The sequence below is a fragment of the Maylandia zebra genome, linkage group LG6 (genome assembly GCF_041146795.1).
Source record: "Maylandia zebra isolate NMK-2024a linkage group LG6, Mzebra_GT3a, whole genome shotgun sequence".
In the NCBI taxonomy this organism is placed as follows: Eukaryota; Metazoa; Chordata; class Actinopteri; order Cichliformes; family Cichlidae; genus Maylandia; species Maylandia zebra.
This window is the reverse complement of record NC_135172.1, coordinates 27,390,889-27,409,619: the sequence shown is the minus strand read 5'-3', so window position 1 is coordinate 27,409,619 and position 18,731 is coordinate 27,390,889. Positions and strand designations below refer to the sequence as shown.

The window sequence follows — 18,731 nt, the reverse complement described above, 5'->3', positions numbered from 1 at the left end:
TGCTGGGCCCCCTGCAGTTTGCTTACCATCCTGATTTTGGGGTGGATGATGCAGTCATCTGCCTCCTGCACAGATCACTTTCACACCTGAAGAGTACTGGAAGCAGTGTGAGAGTCATGTTTTTTCTAATTTTCCACTGCATTCAATACAATCAAACCAGCGCTGAGGGAGAAGCTGGAAGGAGCAGGAGTCGAACATTACCCAATTTCAGGGACAGTCGACCATGTAAGGTTTCAGTGCTGTATGTCTGAGGTGGTGGTTTATAGCACATGGGCCCCTCATAAATAAAACTGAGTTAAATTGAAAATGAGGCTTTCAACACTGAGCATATAGCAATTTTTTTAAACATAACAATACAAACTTGTATGTTGTCTGTATGCTATTTCAATTTTTTTATTGCATTCTGGTTTTGTTTATATTCTACTCAGTGTCCCAATTGTTTCTGTAAACTATAAATATTTTTCTGTACATAAAAGTTTTGCTGGTTTGTCTTTGCCCCACCTGAGTGTGAGCCCAGTTGACACCAGCTCAGCCTTCAATGAGAAGCATACAGTACCAAAGAAATTCATAGCCCAGCACAAGAGGTCAAAGTACCAGAGAAATAAAAAAAACTCTCAAGCTCAGTTTGTTAGAAAAACAGAGTCAAGCCATCCTTAAATACAGCTGCTTTATTTCCCCCTCATACAAGTTGTGGCTTTAATCATTCTCACCTATAATAATTCTTGAGTATTTTTCTCTTTTGCATCAGTCTCTGTTAAAGGTCCATAAAAATTCAACAAATATGCTGCGAACTTACAGTATATCTGTTCTACCTTGTTCCTTGAAGTAATCGCACATCTACACCACCAATTACATTAAAATAATATAAACATATACATGAAAATAACTTTAATTTTTATTTAGTTTTGCATTCTGTCTGGTATTGATATGCTCAATGCAATTTTTACCAAGAAGTTTCACATTTTAAGTTTTCATTATAAGTAGTAGTAATTTGGCATTTAGCTAAGGTCAGTGTTTTTACTTGTTATATGAGGCAATACCTGGATCCTACAGAGCTTGCACAGATAATCCAGCTGCTCCAGGATGGCACATCGATATGTGCCACTGTATGGAGCCAATTACATGGAAAATCTTGGAATAATCATCTGGTAACGCTCTGGGGCCACATTTCAACCACAATGAACATCAAAGAAGGACTCCTCCGCAGCTGCCTTGCTTCCTGCATCCATTTAGTGGATGCAGGAAGCAAGGAAACAGGTGTGGGAGGAGAAGGGCATATTGGCCCGCAGAAAGCAGAACGATGGAGCTAACTTGGAGACTATTCCGAACAACCTGTAACCTATTTTTCACCGTTCCTGCCAACTGCTCAGACTAACAAAACTGACGGGTTAAACTTTTTTTACAAAGGAGATTATCAGGTGATTCTGATGCTGAGTCTAATTTTTAGCAGAGCGAGAACATTCACATTTCAATTTATTATTATTACTGGTATTGTTATTGGTTTTGCATTTGGCTAAGGTCAGTGTTTCCACTGGTTATATGAGGCAATACCTGGACCCTTCAGAGGTTGCACAGCTAGCATAGCTCCTCTAGGATGGCACATCAATACGAGCCATTGCAAGAAGGTATGCTCTGTCTCCTAGCACAGACTCAGGAGGATGGAGCAGACACTAGGGGACACACAGTTACTCTAGGTGAGCTGGACAGGGTCGTAGAAGGTCCTTAACCGATCAGTAGGATCGATATCTCCTCTCTTATGCAAGGAGGAAGAAAATGAGAGCTGCCAGCAGGCCACTGGTGTGAATGTGTCTGACCAATCAATCAGAAACAGACTTCATGAGGGTGGCCTGAGGGCACAATCTCCTCTAGCAGGCCGTGCTCGCTGCCTGGCACTATGGAGCCTGATCGGCATTTACTCATGCACTATAATGTCCTTAAAATAGAGAAAGTAGAAATGTTTTGGTGCCATTTATTCAGAAAGCAAATGAATATTTTCATTTTTATGTCAGTTCAGTGAAGCTAAATCTAAATTGCTTTGAAGAGAGATGACGGCCACTCATATGTTTTTAGCATGTTTAATTTTAGTGGTAATGCTCTTGACAGACATGGCTTCTTCATCAACACTTAGTGACATTTATGACCACGTCAGTCTTCCTTGAATAGATCCACACTAGTTTGGACCATTTCCAAAATGGTCTTCATTCCACTCTCAGTGAAAAGCTTCTCCGATAGGTTGAGATCATCAGGCATTATGTTGCTCAAGGACAGATCAATAGTCTTTGTTCCTGGGGTGAGTGCTGGATCTGGGCAAAACCCTGCAAGAAGACATTTGTAAATAAAGTTCATTCATGTGAGAAAGAATACATTTGATTAATCTATGAACTTATCAAACATGGCGGTTACAAAAATATAAAGAGTACAGTGGCTTGCAAAAGTATTTGGCCCCCTTGAACTTTCCCACATTTTGTCACATTACAGCCACAAACATGAATCAGTTTTACTGGAATTCCACATGAAAGACAAAGTGGTGTACATGTGAGGAGTGGAACGAAAATCATACATGATTCCAAACATTTTTTATAAATAAATAACTAAAAAGTGGATTTCAGTCTCTAAATGTGCAAAGCTGGTAGAGACATACCCTAAAAGACTGGCAGCTGTAATTGGAGCAAAAGGTGGTTCCACAAAGTATCCGGTTGTTCAGTCTGACGTCACTAGCCGTGTCTGGGTCTAAACTCCGCTGCAGGTCCATATATCAAACGATCACTATGGCATTACTGAGAGTTGAAAAACTGTCTAAAGTCTTTCATCTTTAATAAAATGATCAGTGTTCTGCTCTACCAGGTGTAACAATTGAGTTTAACATCCAGGCATCCATGAAAACGGAATTTATGACATTTAACGGAGTTAGAAGTTAGCAGGGAGTTAGCTCGCTAGCTTCTATCTAAATACAATATAGCATGTCCTGACTGCGGGGTTTTGGAAACAAATTAAAACGTACAGCTCTGTTATCACTTCCAGCATAAATGAAGACAGAAAACTAAACAGCAGTGACGTTTGTAGGGTTACTGAAGTTGGGCTACCTGGTATATAATGATGTGCTACGTGACCGCTAGCGACACAGCTATGTTAGCATAATATAAACAAGCTAACTTTTTTTCCACTCAATAAAAGTTAGCGTGAGTGCTCTCGGTGGTCAGGAACAAATGTAATCGCATGGCAGGATGCTGTAAAAGGACCAAACTTCAGCCAGGAGAACAACTGAGATAATCCATCCACAATACGAGGTTAGTCATTCATATACTGCTGCATGGGCTGGGCTGTAGTTACATCCTAAGGTTTTAAAAACTGAGCTTAAATAAATGATTAGCGGTAATAAAAGCTGAGGGAGGTCAGTGATCACTGACTGTTTTAGGAGCTTTTTGAGATCAAATAGAAGAAAATACATAACATTAAACATGTTAACAACACAAAAGCCATATTAAACGCAGACTACTTTAGACCCAGAAGTAGGATTCGTCGCGTCATCACTGAACAACCGGATAGACTCAGGGGGCTTAATAATTATGCACACCCCACTTTGCAGTTATTTATTTGTAAAAAAATGTTTGGAATCATGTATGATTTTCCTTCCACTTCTCACATGTACAACACTTTATATTGGTCTTTCACGTGGAATTCCAATAAAATTGATTCATGTTTGTGGCTGTGGAAATGTGGAAAAGTTCAAGGGGGCCGAATACTTTTGCAAGCCACTTTATAAAGATAATATTAGACTGAAGAAGTAATATTCAGTTCAACTGCAGTTTCTAAGCTTTCATATTATATAAAGGTTCATACCCTTTTCTGAATCCAAGATAGCAGGGGATTCTAGGTTCAGACACTCTGCCTGCTTTGTAAACTCTTCCAACTCAGCAGCAGACACTTTAACTCTCCTACCTGAGAGACAGAAAAGTGTTAGCACGGGGCCTACACAGTGACACCAAGTAAATAAAAAGATTAAAACACAAAGAAACAACTGTTGCTGTTACTACTTCAGGACCTGGACCACTTGCTGTAATTGAAGCAACCATGATATTGAAGGAGAATTTGTGGCCGTGAGCACATGAGCAAAGCCACGTCTAAATGGCTTTTAAAATCCGTTCATGCTTGAAAATCCAATCCAGTACGGCTCAATTGAAGGGATTCTACATAGTAGAGTTTTGAAAAAAATACTCATTGCCAATCACTGCAAATGCTTGATTTCAGTTCTTGCTAACCAGTTGTTAGATTTAGAGACAATTACAATTTCACACAGTAAATGAAATATTTCTTTAAGAACTGTGTTTTGTATTTTCTTGGGTTATCTTTGTCAAATATACAAATTTATTTGATGATCTGAAACATGTAAGTGTGCCTAGTACACAAAATAGAGAGAAACCAGGAAGAGGGCAAATACATTCACATCACTGCACTTTATTCTTGATGCTTTATTCTTTTTAAATTTGTTTTCTGAAAAAATGCCTTTAGTGGGCAACTATTATTTGTAACTGGTATTTCAAAGGGCAGTGTTTGGATTTGATTCATTAATGCAGGGGAAACCACTGTTCAATGATTAATCACTGTTTTAACTTGGAAATTAGTCACCAGCATTTCTTTCAGCTATAATAAATTAAATGCATGAAGCTGGACCATAAAAAATACTTAAGTACTTTGACATTACATTATTTAGGTGTGTCATTGTTCTTACTCAGGAGCTGGAGAGCTTTAACTGTGGTTCTTCCAATGGTGTTATTTGAGTAGATAACAAGGCAGTCAGGGCAGCCAGTATTCAGCAGGAAAGCAGAATATTGGTAATTGTGCACTGTGGACAGATGACAGATGATGGCCACGCTTCATATCCTTTTAGCATTGGTAAGGGTGCAGTGTGCAAATACACACCAATCGATATAATGAAAGTGTTGTGGCAATGCTAGGCACAAAGTCTAAATCTGCCCATATGGAAAAGAAATAGTAAAAACATATATGATTTACTCATGAAAGTGGCCACTTTCTCATTACTTTCATATTTTTTTTTAGTAAGTATACAAAACATACAAGTTTCATTGTATAATTTTTCAAGGGATCTTATATGTGTTTTCACTCTTATATTCTTTTCATACAAGTTTCATACAAGACAGATAAAAACTTTATAAGATTTATATATATCTTTTCCATATGGGTGGTCATCCAAATGTTTGTTCCCTCAGTAATACTCACCCATATTGAAAGTGTTGTTAACCAAAGTCATGTTGGTTTTCAATGTGAAGCACATGCCCATCCTTTTAGAAGATAAAGAGATTTCTAAATTCGGATTATTTGAAAACAGTATCAGTTCAGGCAAGGTTTTATCATTTTTATTACATTTTTTGAATATGAAGATTATTGAACGTATTCGCCTCATTGGCAGCAGTGATGTTCATCCAGGCGGTCTCCACAAGCATCTTCGTCAGCATTTTGGATCCAGGTATGCCTGTGCTCTCTGCTATTTGTGTCCATTTTCCCACCAGCTGAAACAGATGGTGTATAATATACAGGGGGTAAAATAAGTATTGAAAACATCACCAGATTTCTCAGTACATACATTTCTAAAGGTGCTATTGACGTAAAATTCTATCCAGATGTCAGTAACAATCCAGCCAGTCCACACATGCAAATGTAACCCGGTGTTAAAAATGGGATTAAAAGTATAAATATTCATACTCTCACAATGGGAATAAATATTGATAAAAACAAAGTTAATTATAATAAATACTGATAAAAAGCATGTAAACATAAGTTTAATTAATATGTACATATGTATATGTAATATATAAATGGTGTGGGGGCAGTCCTTTAGAGTGTGTTTGTTAGATCCACTGAGCGACCAATCATTGGCCGGTCTGACCCTCCCCCAGTCTGTGTGTGCTGCTCAGACACCTGTGTGTGCCTTCGTGTGCCAGTCAGATACACCAGAGACACAGACGGTAAAAGATCCGCTTACTCGTGCAGCAAAGAAGCTAGCTGGATAGTGAAAGTCCTTTTTCGGTGAGAATAATAAGAGTGATACTGTATTCCAGAGGCCGTGAGCCAGCGTGAGCACTGTGAAGCCCCGTGTAGCATTTGTTGCTTCACATGGTCAAGTTTTTTCCCTTTGCTTATTTGGATTGGATTGGTTTTGAGGACCTGAGAAGAATCGAGGATCCCTTTTCCAGTACTGGATGGCGAGCCCAGCCCAAAGAGCCAGATGAACTGGTAGATTGTAACCCGACTGGTTACAAACACACTGAGTGACTAGTGAACACTGAAAGACTGAAATTGACTTTTAAAAAAAAGACACAAAAGAAAATATATCCTTGGGTCGACCATTTGTGGGGTTTATTTTATTTTATTTTGTTCTCAAGAAGCGCGCTCTACTTTTGTTAAATGTGCACAACCTGCTGAACTTTAATAATTGCTAATAAATGCAATTGTGTTTTCTACACCTATTGCGTACAAGTCCTCTGTTGTCATACACCCTTGGCTCCTACAAATCTAGAACCTGTCTGATCTGGCCCATATTCCCCTTCTGTCCTCGTACTAAGGTTAAAGGTAACTATACTGCCCGTACTACATGCAAAGAAGGCAAGAAGTAGCACTAACAGGTCTTACATGCCCACTACTAGTATTGCACCACCAGTGTTACACAAAGAAATCAAACCATAGATGTTATGTGTAAGAATGAGAAATGAAAGAAGGAAAAAGTATTGAACACGTTTACTGAAATTGTATTTGATACTTCATGTAAAAGCTTTTGTTGGTAATGACAACCTCAAGACGCCTCCTAGCCGCAGGCATCGATCAGGTGTGATTTTGGTTCATTCTTCTACACAAACAGTCTTCAAATTTTGTTTTTGGATCATCGTCTTGCTGTAAGGTCCGTCAGCTTTTCATCTTCAACATCCTGGTAGATGGCAGCAGAACATTTTTCCATTCATCTTCCTCCATTTATATGAAACATTCCAGTGCCACATGATGAAAAACAGCCCCATACAACTCCAAACTTCACTTTTGGTATAATGTTTTTGGGGTGAGGCCTTTTGACCTCCAGACATGGCGTGTATTAAGGCATCAGTTCAGTTTTGGTCTCAACTGACCAGAGTATATTTTTCCCAGTATTTCACAGGCTTGTCTAAATGTTGTTCAGCAAACCTTAAACGTGCTTTAGTATGTTTTTTTTCTTCAGCAATTGAGTCTTGCATGGTGAGCGTGCATACAGGCCATGGCAGTTGAGAGGATTTCAAGTCTTTTTGTAGCTCTTCGCAAGTGCTCCTTGGCTCTTGGACAACTCTTCAGATAATTCTTTTCACTCCCCTGTCTGAAAACTGGTGGGGAGCAGCTGGTTCTGGATGCTTTATGGTGAAATTATGTTCTGTCCTGCCCCAACAGTGCTCACTGGAACCTTCAGTAATTTAGAAATTCTGCTGTAACCAATGCCATCAATTTGTTTTGCAACAATAAGATTATGAAGGTCATGATATGTTTTTTGTGTGACACCTTCTTCTTCTTGTAAGTATTATTGGCAGTTGGCAAACAACTGCATGGTGCATTTCCACCACCACTGGTATGGAGTGTGGACAGGATTAAAAATAAATAAATAAAATTAAAAAAAAAAATTTTTAAAAGCAACCTACTTCATATCCTTCCAAAGAATATTCCTTCTCTCAAAAACTGAAACAAAGCCTGATAACTTTTATTCCCCGACTCCTTTTGTAATAACTTAATAAGATCCAATTTCATGTTAATGTTACTGAGACTTCAAACCAGTTGTGTCCTCTCTACCTTCCGACACTGCAAAATAACATGCTCCAAAGTTTCCTCCTCTCCACAACAATCACATTTCCCTGAATTATGTTTCCCTATCAAGAATAGTATAGAATTCAATCCTGTATGTCCAAATCTCAGTCTTGACACCACCACCTCCTCTCGCCTACTCCTTCCTGTGGCTCTCCTTACTCCCACCCCCCTTTGAATTTTATATAACCACCTTCCCCACCTTTCTTCTTACCACTGTTTCTGCCATCTACCCCTCATTTCTAGCTTAATAATACTCTTAACTTCCACCTGACCAAAACTCACTGCCAGATCAACTATCCTATGATTAGTGGCTTCTTTTGCTAACCTATCCTCTGCTTCATTCCCCCTTACCCCATAGTGAGCTGGGACCCATACAAACACTACTGACAGACAGATATGTATTCTGAAAAGAGTTTGCTGAATCTCTATTAAAATATCTGATCTACCTTCCGAATGACCTTTCTGTAGACTGACCAAGGCTGCTCTTGAATCTGAACAAATAATTGCTTTCAACGGCCTCAACTCTTCCACCCATTGAACCGCTAATAGAATTGCTATCATTTCTCCTGTAAACACAGACAATCCATCATTAATCCTCTTCCTAATTACTACTGCTACCCCCACATGACTTAGCTGGATTCTTTGAAGCATCTGTATATACTTGCACATACCCACAATACTGTTCAGTGTAACCGTGAACTGAATTTGAGTGTAGACCGCCTGCCCTATCCTGACTCTTCTGGTGCAATAAAGCAAAATCTACAGTTGCTTCAGGAAGTATCCGTGGAGTGATTGCAGGCCACGGCACTCGCTGGCATATGTCTAACTGATCTAATTTAAGTTCTCTAGCTCTTCCCCCACCACCCATCCAAAGCTCTTTAACTTCCTCCTGCCTTTCTCCCAGCAAGGTTTAAGTACTTCTAGTGTAGGGTGATCCTTCCGCTGACCCTGTAAGTTTGCCCAATAAATCAATCTAAGCTGTTCCCTCCTCAGCCCTAGTGTCATTTTCTCCATCTCCACCTGCAAAGTTACAGTAGGAGTTTGTGTGACACCTTGGTAATGAGACATCTTTTTATAGGCCATCAGTTAGAATAGAACCAACTGATATTAATTTGCACTAGGGGGCAGGATTGCTTTCTAATTGCTGATAGATTTCAGCTGGTGTCATGACGTTCCATGCCTTTTTGCAACTTCCTTTCTTCATGTGTTCAATAGTTTTCCTTGTGTCATCTTATTATAACACATAGCTTAATTTATGGACATTGATGATTTTACTTCTTTGTATGTGTGGACTGGATGGGTGGTTACCCACATCTGGTGTAAATTTCATGTAAATTTGGTGACATGTTCAAAACTTATTTTACTCAGCGGAAAGTGATAAGTGAAAGGTGAGATAAGAGAGAGTCTGACCTGATTTCCGTGGATTTCACGAGGCTGGATTAGATTCTCACAGCTTGTCACAGGAGCTGAGTGTCCAAGAGACAGAAGACCGAGCACAGCTACAGCAACGTGAACAAACTCCATCATGGCTCATCTGCTGATAGTGTGGGTTCAGACTTTGAAGTGTGTTTTAGACATACGAGACTCAGCCCAGTTTAGGTGACGTATTGCTCAATTGTTTACTTATGTGTTGTAATCGTACTTAAAAGAACATAACAGACATATTTACTCTGTGGCAGTACAGTCAGGGGGGTTATTTAAATGTGTTGCGGCAATGCCACCTAAGGGATTTTCACCCCTAGGAAATAAAAAGATTGAAAATGTAACAAATTAAATTAAAAGCTACCTGGATTTGAAAGCACATCCTGGCAAGAGAGATGGATTCAATGATAAAAAGAACACTTTATTGAAAGTAATACAATAAAAAGTTAAATGGAATGGAAAGACTGTCTTTCAGCCTAATAGTGTCCTCAAATCAGTGCCAAGAAATGTCTTGATGAATGCTCAATCATCCAGGTAAGTAAATCCCAAAACGTTGATTCTGTTCATCTGGACATGTTTTTATGTTTTTATAAATAAAGGAACTGACCTCACAGCCCATTGCTCATTCAGTGGACTATAGTTTCATGCAAATGTGTTTATAAGCAGGGGTGCACATAAGTGGTCCGCAGGTGCGCATTCGCTGTCAAAATAAAAGACATGCACCAGATAAGAAGTTGCAACGTGCATTTGCGTACATAAGATGTTCTGGAGGAGGACAGTCATTTGTTCAGAACTCTTAAAGATGTCGAAGAAGCAAGCTCCGTAAGCAATTACTTTGGTGTTACTCCACCAAAGTAATTGCAAAGTAATTGTGGTTCGAACTCATTCTGACATTTCTTTGGAGGTGGAGGAACACCAAGGAATAAGTCTGAATTAGTGGGCCTGCTGAAGCGCAGACCCAACATTATTTGGTCATTCGAGCCGGAGTCCAACAAATGGCTTTCCACCGAGGAGGGGGAGACGACACACCGAAATTGTGAAATTTGCACAAAGCAGATGAAAAAGTGAGTGTGAATGTGCCTGACGTCAGTGTGTGTGCGCGCTCCAGAGGAGTGTGAAAGTGTGTGAAGCAGTCTCCAGCTGGGAAGAGGGTGACTCTGCAGGTCACCAACTACCCTAGTGGACGCAAAAGAAATAAAATTTGTGTTGTTGATGAAAATAAGCAACAATAATATGAAGAGTGTTTGGTGTCTCTCAGCCTAAAAACAACTACCATCTCACTTTCAGTTCACTTTCAAACCAGAGAGAGGAGATATGTGTTGTTTAAGTAGTGATGAGAATGTCCCTCAGACAGGTGAAGAGCAGACCTGGATCAATTTTCCACATGCAGCAGTTGGAAGAAAATTATAGGTTAAAAATCATTAGAAACACTCAGGCCGAGTTTTGGCCAAATTGTGTTAACAGCTTAACTCCCATGTGTTTGTCACCTGAGAAAGCAAGCTCCCTGAAGACAAGAAATGCAGTTGCAAAGAGCAACAACATGGCAGTCCAAGACACAACAGCAGAGTCCTGAGCAGAGAGACCCAGCAAGCAGCAGTATGTGCAAACGGCATCAGAGAGAGAAAAACCATCACTTTGACTGGATGGAGTGCGTTTCCAGCAAGCTGCAACTTCACTGTGTGTGAAGAGGACCTGTGAAAAGACTGTCTGAGTTGACATTTGCCACGTTTGGAGTTAAATGGCAATGAAAGAGACAGTGGGAGAATACACAGGACGAAGCTGAAAAGAAGAACTACCATTGGACTGTTGAAGTGGGAGAGGAGAGCAGGTGAGGACATAGAGGAATGCTGTTGTTTAGAGTGGGAAATCAAATTTGGGTTAGCAAACCTGGGAAAAGGGAAACTGACTGCTGTAAGTGGGTAAACTGAGAAGGAGTCTGGACCACAAAATGAGAGAGGTACATAAAATCACACAAACAGAAAATGCATTAACCCTACTAACACATATATACCGGTACACATAGAATGAAACTCATGAAGACCAGACAACATCTTAAGCATGTGTTTCTGTTTATCATCTTGTCCAGTTCACTTAGTAAGATGAAAAGTGATACATAGACTAGTGGACTAGTATTGTTTTGGGGAAAGATGATTGCATTATAGCTGGGGGGAAAACAGAATGCTGATGAGAGATGAGATGAGATAGCCTTTATTTGTCAGTTGCAGGTCTTTTGCCCACAACCGAGATGACAGACCTTGCAGACCGTACATACAATACACAAACATCACATTGGGGAGACAGGTCAGGCTAGGTAGCGAGGAAAAAAACATTGAAATGTGTAACACAAAAGGATAATACAGGAATGCACAGATATCAACACACCATAGCACAATAAACACAGACAAGCAACATGGGAAAGAGTTCCAGTGTGTACATCTGATCTGGGACCGCTGCTATCTTTCGACTGCGCCTCCAGCTGACCCGATGTCCACATCAGAGGGGAGGTAAGCGTTGGAGGTGGCATTGGATCCGGGGTAGGGAGGGTGATGCGTCGGTGAGTGCTTATCAGTATCAGTATATGTATGTGTGTGCGTCTCCATAGTTCAGCTGAGACAGTGTCCTTCGCCCTGCCAGGCTAAGTAAACAGTCTTCCAGCCAACCCAGGTGGCCTTGCATGGAATGGGAAGGAACAGACTCAACACAGTCATTATCAGGGTGTTGTTGTTCAGCTCCGGCCTTGCAGCTGGCGCCAAAGGGGTATCAGCATAAGTGATGGTATTTTTTACTTTAGTGCAAACAGCTCATATGAATTTCAAAGCAGTTCTACAGTCCAACACTGGTCTCTCAATCTCCCGTTGGAGAGCCGCGGGCTTCGCCATACTTGCGTTCTGTGATGTTGTCATTTCTTTTTTTTTCTTTTTTTTTTTCTTTTTTTTTTTTGCCTGTCCCGTTTGGCTCTTTTGCCATCAGAATTGTTGTCTAAAGGCAAAGAAAGATGCCCTACGGATTTACTTTACCAAATTGACCATCCCAGCCTTGCCGTAATGGTCCATTTGATTCACCTTTTATTGTTTATTTTATTTTCACTTACTGAATACGGGACAGACTTGACTGGGGGAAAGAAGGGGAGAAAGAAAGAGGGAAAGAGAAACAGCTGAGAAGAGGGACGGGGGAGAAGGGCAAAAGACAAAAACCAACAGAATGGGCAGAGAAAAAAAATGCATATATCAATCACCTGGGTCACCTGCTGAGAAAGAAAAAAGAAAACAAGCAGAAGAGAACAAGAGTAATAGAATAAACAACATCACGATGATATATGGGAATATGACAGTAAATACTAAATATTAAACATTATTGTGCAGCACATAAGATCAACAGAACACAGTGTGCTTTGAGGTAGGAGCCAAAAAGGGTGTAGTTTGTGGGTGTGATCACCCGTGTGTACACCTGTGAGCATGGACGCGCTTGTTTTTTGTTTTTTAAAAGGTTCCTTCATGTAATAATCTGCTAGAGGGTGTGGGGGGGCCACAGCCCCGTCCTTCAGGGCATGAAGCAGGTATGGAGGAGATCAAAACTCCAGACATCCAGAGGCCCCCAGAACACAAGAGACCAAGGAAGACCAACAGAGGGGCAGCTGCGCCACTGTCCCAGAAAGAGCTGAGGAGAGTCCCAGATGAGGGCTCACCCAGCAGCCGCGGAGCAGAAGCCAGGGGGAGTTGCAGTGACGCGCCCGTGAGCTCCGCCGGCAGCCAGCCGCGCCTGAGTGACCGAGCCCCAGGCCGAGAGGCCGGGGGCACCCCACCTCCGAAGTGGCCCGAGCGAGCCCCAGGCTCCAGGCCCCGACAAGCGGCCGCCAAGGAGTGAGCCGGTGTGTACCTGGACGCCCACCCCCGGACACAAAGAACCACCAACGCACCGATGTCCGAGGGGGACCGCCACTGGCAGGGGAAGTGGTGGTAGGGGGAGATAGGCCTCCATACCTTGGAGGGCCTGAGATGTCCCCAGAGAGGTGGCGTCTGACACCCAACCTGACATATAGACACAGACATACAGGCACACACAGATACAAACATCCATTCCCACCCTCATGCTCTCATATGCACTTACTCCACACTCAACCAACGTGGAGACAGACATAAAGAGACATTGTACACACGATCACACTCCCCAAGCGTACTCTACAAACCGGGTCTAGGTGCCCTTGCCCCTGGAGGGGGGAACTGCACCCAGACCCAGGTGGTGTTACCCTTTTCCCTACGGTGGGGGGACGTAGACCGCCCCGACTCTGCAGCAGCAGGAAGGCCCCACACTCCAGACCGCAGTCGGACGGCCAACTCCTCCTCCTAGCCCCCCCGCTCCAGCAGGTCGCAGAGAATGGGGGTGAGAGAAGACTCCAAACCTCCCTCCACCCGCTCATTGTAGTGTTGATGCATGTGTGTTCTAAGGTGCATTTAAAACCCAGGAGGGCTTGGAGCTACCTGCCAGAGAGCAGCAGGTAAGCGCATGGTCCCTCCTGCTAGCCCTCAATGTCTACGTGTATTTAAAATTGAGAGGTGGGCAACGATGCCAGGGGTGGGGTGTACACCCTGATGGTACTTTGGACTCCGTGTATCGTGCCCACCCCCAAGATCCTATATGTATGTGTAATGAGAGTGTGAGTAATGTGAATGTCTAAGTTGTGGGATAAAATTGAGGCAGAGGCAGCCAGAAGGGGACAGAGGGGGGGGTAGCCTCCTCTGCACCCTGGTGACATACCCCTACTCCAAGGTCCTGCATGTGTGGGTGGTTGTGGTGGAGCGGGAAGAGGGAGGCAGCTGGAGATGGGGAGGGAAGGAAGGGAGGGGCAAGTGACCCTTCCCTGGGGCCAGCTCCCCCGCTGACCCCAGTAGGCACCCCCATACTCCGCGACCCGCCAGGGATAGGGGGCCCAGGCCCATCCAGACCGGGGCCCAGCGCAGCAGCGCCTCCCGGCCCCACAGAGCCCGGGACAGTCCTCCCAACCCCACCACAGAGAAAACTGCACCCACCCCACCATCCACTCATCTTCCAGACTACATAAGACAATAAACACCCAGGCTGTGATCTTCCTCCACCTCTCCTGTATCTCCCCCTCCTGCAGAGGGAGCTCCTGAAGAGAGGAAAGCTCCTGCAAGATGTGACAATCTCCCCCACCAGTTGAAGAGCCCCCCAGGTGGCTCGATGCACCGGTGGCACCCCGCTCCAGGGCTGGGCCCCCATGCACCCACCCGCCCACAACCCCGGCAACACACCAACCAGGACCCAAGCCCCCGAGGCCCGGTCCGGGTCCCAGCCCAGAGACGGAGCGCCCCCAGAACCTCACGCCCATCCCGGACCCACCCAGGGGCAGCCAGGCTACCAGGTCAGTAACCCACGTCCGTCAGCACAGACCCTCCCCTAGCCCCGCTGCACGCAGCCGCGAGGAAACAGTCACCTGAGAGCCAACAGAGCCCCTAACCGGACATGACCGCTACCCCGGGTTGAGCCCCCCAAGGAAGATGCCTCCGGGGAACCCCCCGACGCCCTAAGCCTGTCCCTACCCCCACACCAATCACAACAGTGAAGGCGGGACCAGACTATGACCCCCCACCCCCACTAGGTGATGGAGCTGATCAAAGGAGTCCAGAGCAATTGATCTGATGTGGTGGCAGAGGCTGTATCAAGACTAATGTAATCTAATAGATAATTTCTATATTGGTTAGAATTAAGATTATTTTTATTTTTCCAGTTCATGAGGACTGTTTTCTTGGCTATGCATAGGGCAGTGAAAACCATATGGGCGATATTCTTTTCTGAAGTGACATTATCTAAACTGCCCAACAAACACACTAAGGGGGAAGTTGGAATGTTACATTTCAGACACTTCGATAAGTCTTCACATATCTCGCGCCAAAACTTCTGAACTGGTGGACAGAACCAAAGAGCGTGGATATAATTGTCCGGTGAATTGGTTTGGCAGTGTGAGCAGTTGTTGGTAGACGTAAAGCCCATCTTGAACATCCGATGACCTGTATAGTGCACTCTATGTAATATTTTGTATTGAATTAATTGAAGACTGGGATTTCTAATTAGATTAAAGGTTTTTAAGCAAATCTGAGACCAGAAGTTTAGGTCTAAGTTAACTGATAAATCCGCTTCCCATTTTGCAATAGGAAGTGATATTGATTCATCTGTTTTAGAAAGCATTCTGTATATTTTGGATAGTAATTTGGGGGTTTTAAGAGTAAGAAATTGAACCACACTTGACCCGGTTTAAATTTCTTTTTTACTATGGATTTAATTTGTTGATATTCTAAAAATCTTTTCTTGTTGATCCCATATTGTGTAACTAGTCCGTCAAATGAAATAAATTCTGTTCCTTCTAGTATATGTTCTAAATATTTGATTCCTTTACCACTCCAATCTGAAAAGTTTATCATATTATTGTTTTGTAATATGTCAGGGTTGTTCCAGATAGGTGTACGTTTGCATGGGATTAATGAAGACGCTGTCAATTTTAGAAACTCCCACCATGCTGTCAGAGAAGCACTGATGTTGATGCTTTTAAAGCATTCATGTCGTTGGATGTTTGAGCTGATAAATGGTAGGTCTGAGATGTCTAGATTATTGCAAAGTGCTTGTTCTACATCTAGCCAAGGTTCATCTAAGAGGGTATGTTTTAGCCATCCTGAGCCCACATGAGGAGGAGAGGAGGTAAGTGACGGAAGTGACGGACAACGTAAGCGACTCATGTTGTAACTGACGTCAGACGCCGGAGATTTTGGCGGAAAATTAAAGCAAATGGTAGTTTAGATTTGAACAAATTCATTTAAGCTTCAGCATTACCAAATACACTTATCAATTGTCTTATAACTAACACTATTTGTCTAAATAATCTCCAACACCCTGGAGAACAACGAGGAGAGTTTAGAGACTCTCCAAGATTATATTGATCAGTGCTTTCAGGATCTCGTGATGAAGAAGACCCCGTGTGCAGCTTCCCCGGCCAAACCTGAGACGCCGTCGTCGAAAAGACAACGCCCGGCAGATTCCCCCGGCTCAACATCGCCAGCCGGCAAAGATATTGCCGACATATTGGAGTCAATCGACAAGCAATTGTCCAGTTTCGACGCAAGGCTGTCCTTGGTGGAGATTCTTAACCGAGAATTTAAATGCTTGCGAGAATCCCTGGAGTACAGCCAGCAGCAGGTGGAAACGCTTGCTGCTGAAAATGCCACGCTAAGTGAGTCGGTGAAATGTCTCACAGATAATGTTACCCAGCTCAATAGAGAAAATAAAAAAATAAAAGAAACAGTTATCGATCTACAAGCTCGTAGCATGCGTGATAATCTTGTATTTTCTGGTATTCCAGAAGCCGCTGGAGAGGACGCGGAGACCACGGTAAAAAGCTTCATCAAAACCCACCTGAAGCTGCCGGAGGACACTGTGAAGAACATCGTCTTCGATCGGGTACATCGCCTCGGCCCCATTCGGGCTACGACAGGGAGACCACGTCCTATCGTGGCCAAATTCGGCCACTTCAAACAAAAGCAACACGTGAAAAGCCGCGGCAGGGAATTAAAAGGAACGGACTTCAGCGTGAACGACCAGTTCCCCAAAGAGATCTTGGAACGACGCAGGGTCCTCTTCCCAATCCGACGCGGCTTCATCCAGAAGGGCTCCCGCGCTGTCATCGCTGTGGACCGGCTGTACGTGGACGGACAGCTCCACCGCGACCCCAACATCACTCCGTGGCTGTATTAACCTCACACCAGATAAGAATCAGCTACACCATTTCCCTATCCACACACACTAACTTGCATTAACATCTGTTTAACTTACCAGTATCAAATCGCATCTTAAAGTGTGATTTCATAGCAGAATTAACACCGTCACTCTCCGTCAGTGATTTAATTGTAATGTTTACGTTTTGTTTTGTTTTTTTTCTTCTCGTTTTTTTTTCTCCTCTCTTTCCCCCCCCTCTTGGTTTTATGCTGCTCACCCCTGTCCTTGGTTTCTTTCTTTATTCCTTTCACTGCCTCGATCACCTGCTTCGACACTCATCCACAAACATTCTTTATTTCGACACATACGCACCATGCGCTCAACGGCAGCACATTTACATCAGTCAGACAGCGCACACAGTCGTTTAGGATACACACACTTAAGCCAAGCCTACTCATATTAGTAACTATGCATACACAAAGTCAGACCCACGGAGCATCTCGCCACACATTTTTTCTCTCTCTCCTTCTCTTTATGTATGAACAAGTGACGTATTCTCTCCACCTGGCTAAGCGACGCACACAGCATACATCCCTAGTTATACACAAACATCTATGGGTACACTGAGGTTCATTACATGGAATATAAATGGAGCTGGCTCCAGAGTAAAGAGGTTAAAAATATTTAACCAACTCAAAAAACTACAGGCAGATGTTGTCCTTTTACAAGAGACCCACAGACCTCTTAGAGGTTCGAATGAACTTAAAACACCTGAGTTTCCTAATGTGTTCTCAGCTTGTTATAATTCTAGACAAAGGGGAGTAGCAATTTTAATACATAAAAATATTAATTTCACAGTACTCGATACAGTTATAGATCCAGAGGGCAGATTCTTAATCATTAAACTATCTATACTTGATAAAAAGCTATGTATTGCAAGTGTATATGGTCCAAATGTTGATGATCCCTCATTCTTTTTTCAGTGCACTCTCTGAACACTTAGATGGCACACTTGTTCTTGGAGGCGACCTCAACCTTGGACTAAATGAAGACATGGATAGGCTCAATACAGCGGGAACTCAGCGTAATTGGCAGTCCACAAATATAATCAAACAGTATATGAGCGACTTTGGTCTTTGCGATGCATGGCGCTCCCTTCACCCCACCAGTAAGGAATATACTTTTTTCTCACATGTCCATCACTCCTACTCTCGTCTGGATTATTTTTTGGTCAGCAGCTCACTGCTGAACGACATTTCAGACACTGAGATTCATCCTATAGTTGTCAGCGATCATGGTCCTGTATCTTTAACACTAATGCACAAGAATAATACTACGCCAAGAAAAAACTGGAGATTTAATATATCACTACTTAAAGATGAAGACTTTATTAAATATTTTAAAAAAGAGTGGACTTCATATTTGGACTATAATGACACTCCCGAAACATCAGCTTCTGTTCTATGGGAAGCAGGGAAAGCTGTGATGAGAGGTAAAATAATTTCTTTCTCATCACGTAAAAAGAAAAAAGAAAACAAAAATATTCAGGAATTAGAAAAAAACATCAAATCACTAGAAGAAGCCTACGCGTCCCACCAAGATCAGGAAACATTGAACAAAATACGCAAAACAAAACTAGAATTAAATGAGATAATTGATAAAAAAACAAAATTCTTAGTACAAAGACTACGCCTACAAAATTATGAACATGGTAATAAATCCGGTCAATTTCTAGCAAACCAGCTAAAAATAAA

General features: G+C 42.6%; 1 protein-coding gene across 1 annotated transcript; it reads right to left on the bottom strand.

Moving 5' to 3' along the window:
• Positions 1-2,059: 2,059 nt before the first annotated feature.
• On the bottom strand, positions 2,060-9,403 carry LOC105940653 (uncharacterized). The gene is made up of 6 exons (XM_012916440.3): positions 9,244-9,403; positions 5,383-5,528; positions 5,239-5,300; positions 4,730-4,843; positions 3,841-3,939; positions 2,060-2,315 (listed from the first exon to the last, which is right to left on the bottom strand). Exons 1-6 carry the CDS (start codon positions 9,358-9,360, stop codon positions 2,146-2,148), a joined length of 708 nt encoding a protein of 235 aa, XP_012771894.3. The 5' UTR covers positions 9,361-9,403; the 3' UTR covers positions 2,060-2,145.
• Positions 9,404-18,731: the final 9,328 nt, after the last annotated feature.

What these genes read in the sequence shown, in the direction of transcription:
- LOC105940653 (XM_012916440.3), bottom strand. Translation starts at nt 9,360, where the DNA reads ATGATGGAGTTTGTTCACGTTGCTGTAGCTGTGCTCGGTCTTCTGTCT. An exon ending in AATCTTCATATTCAAAAAAT is followed by an intron (nt 5,301 to 5,382) that starts GTAATAAAAATG and finishes ATCTTCTAAAAG; the next exon opens with GATGGGCATGTGCTTCACAT. An exon ending in TATCTTGGATTCAGAAAAGG is followed by an intron (nt 2,316 to 3,840) that starts GTATGAACCTTT and finishes GTCTTCTTGCAG; the next exon opens with GGTTTTGCCCAGATCCAGCA.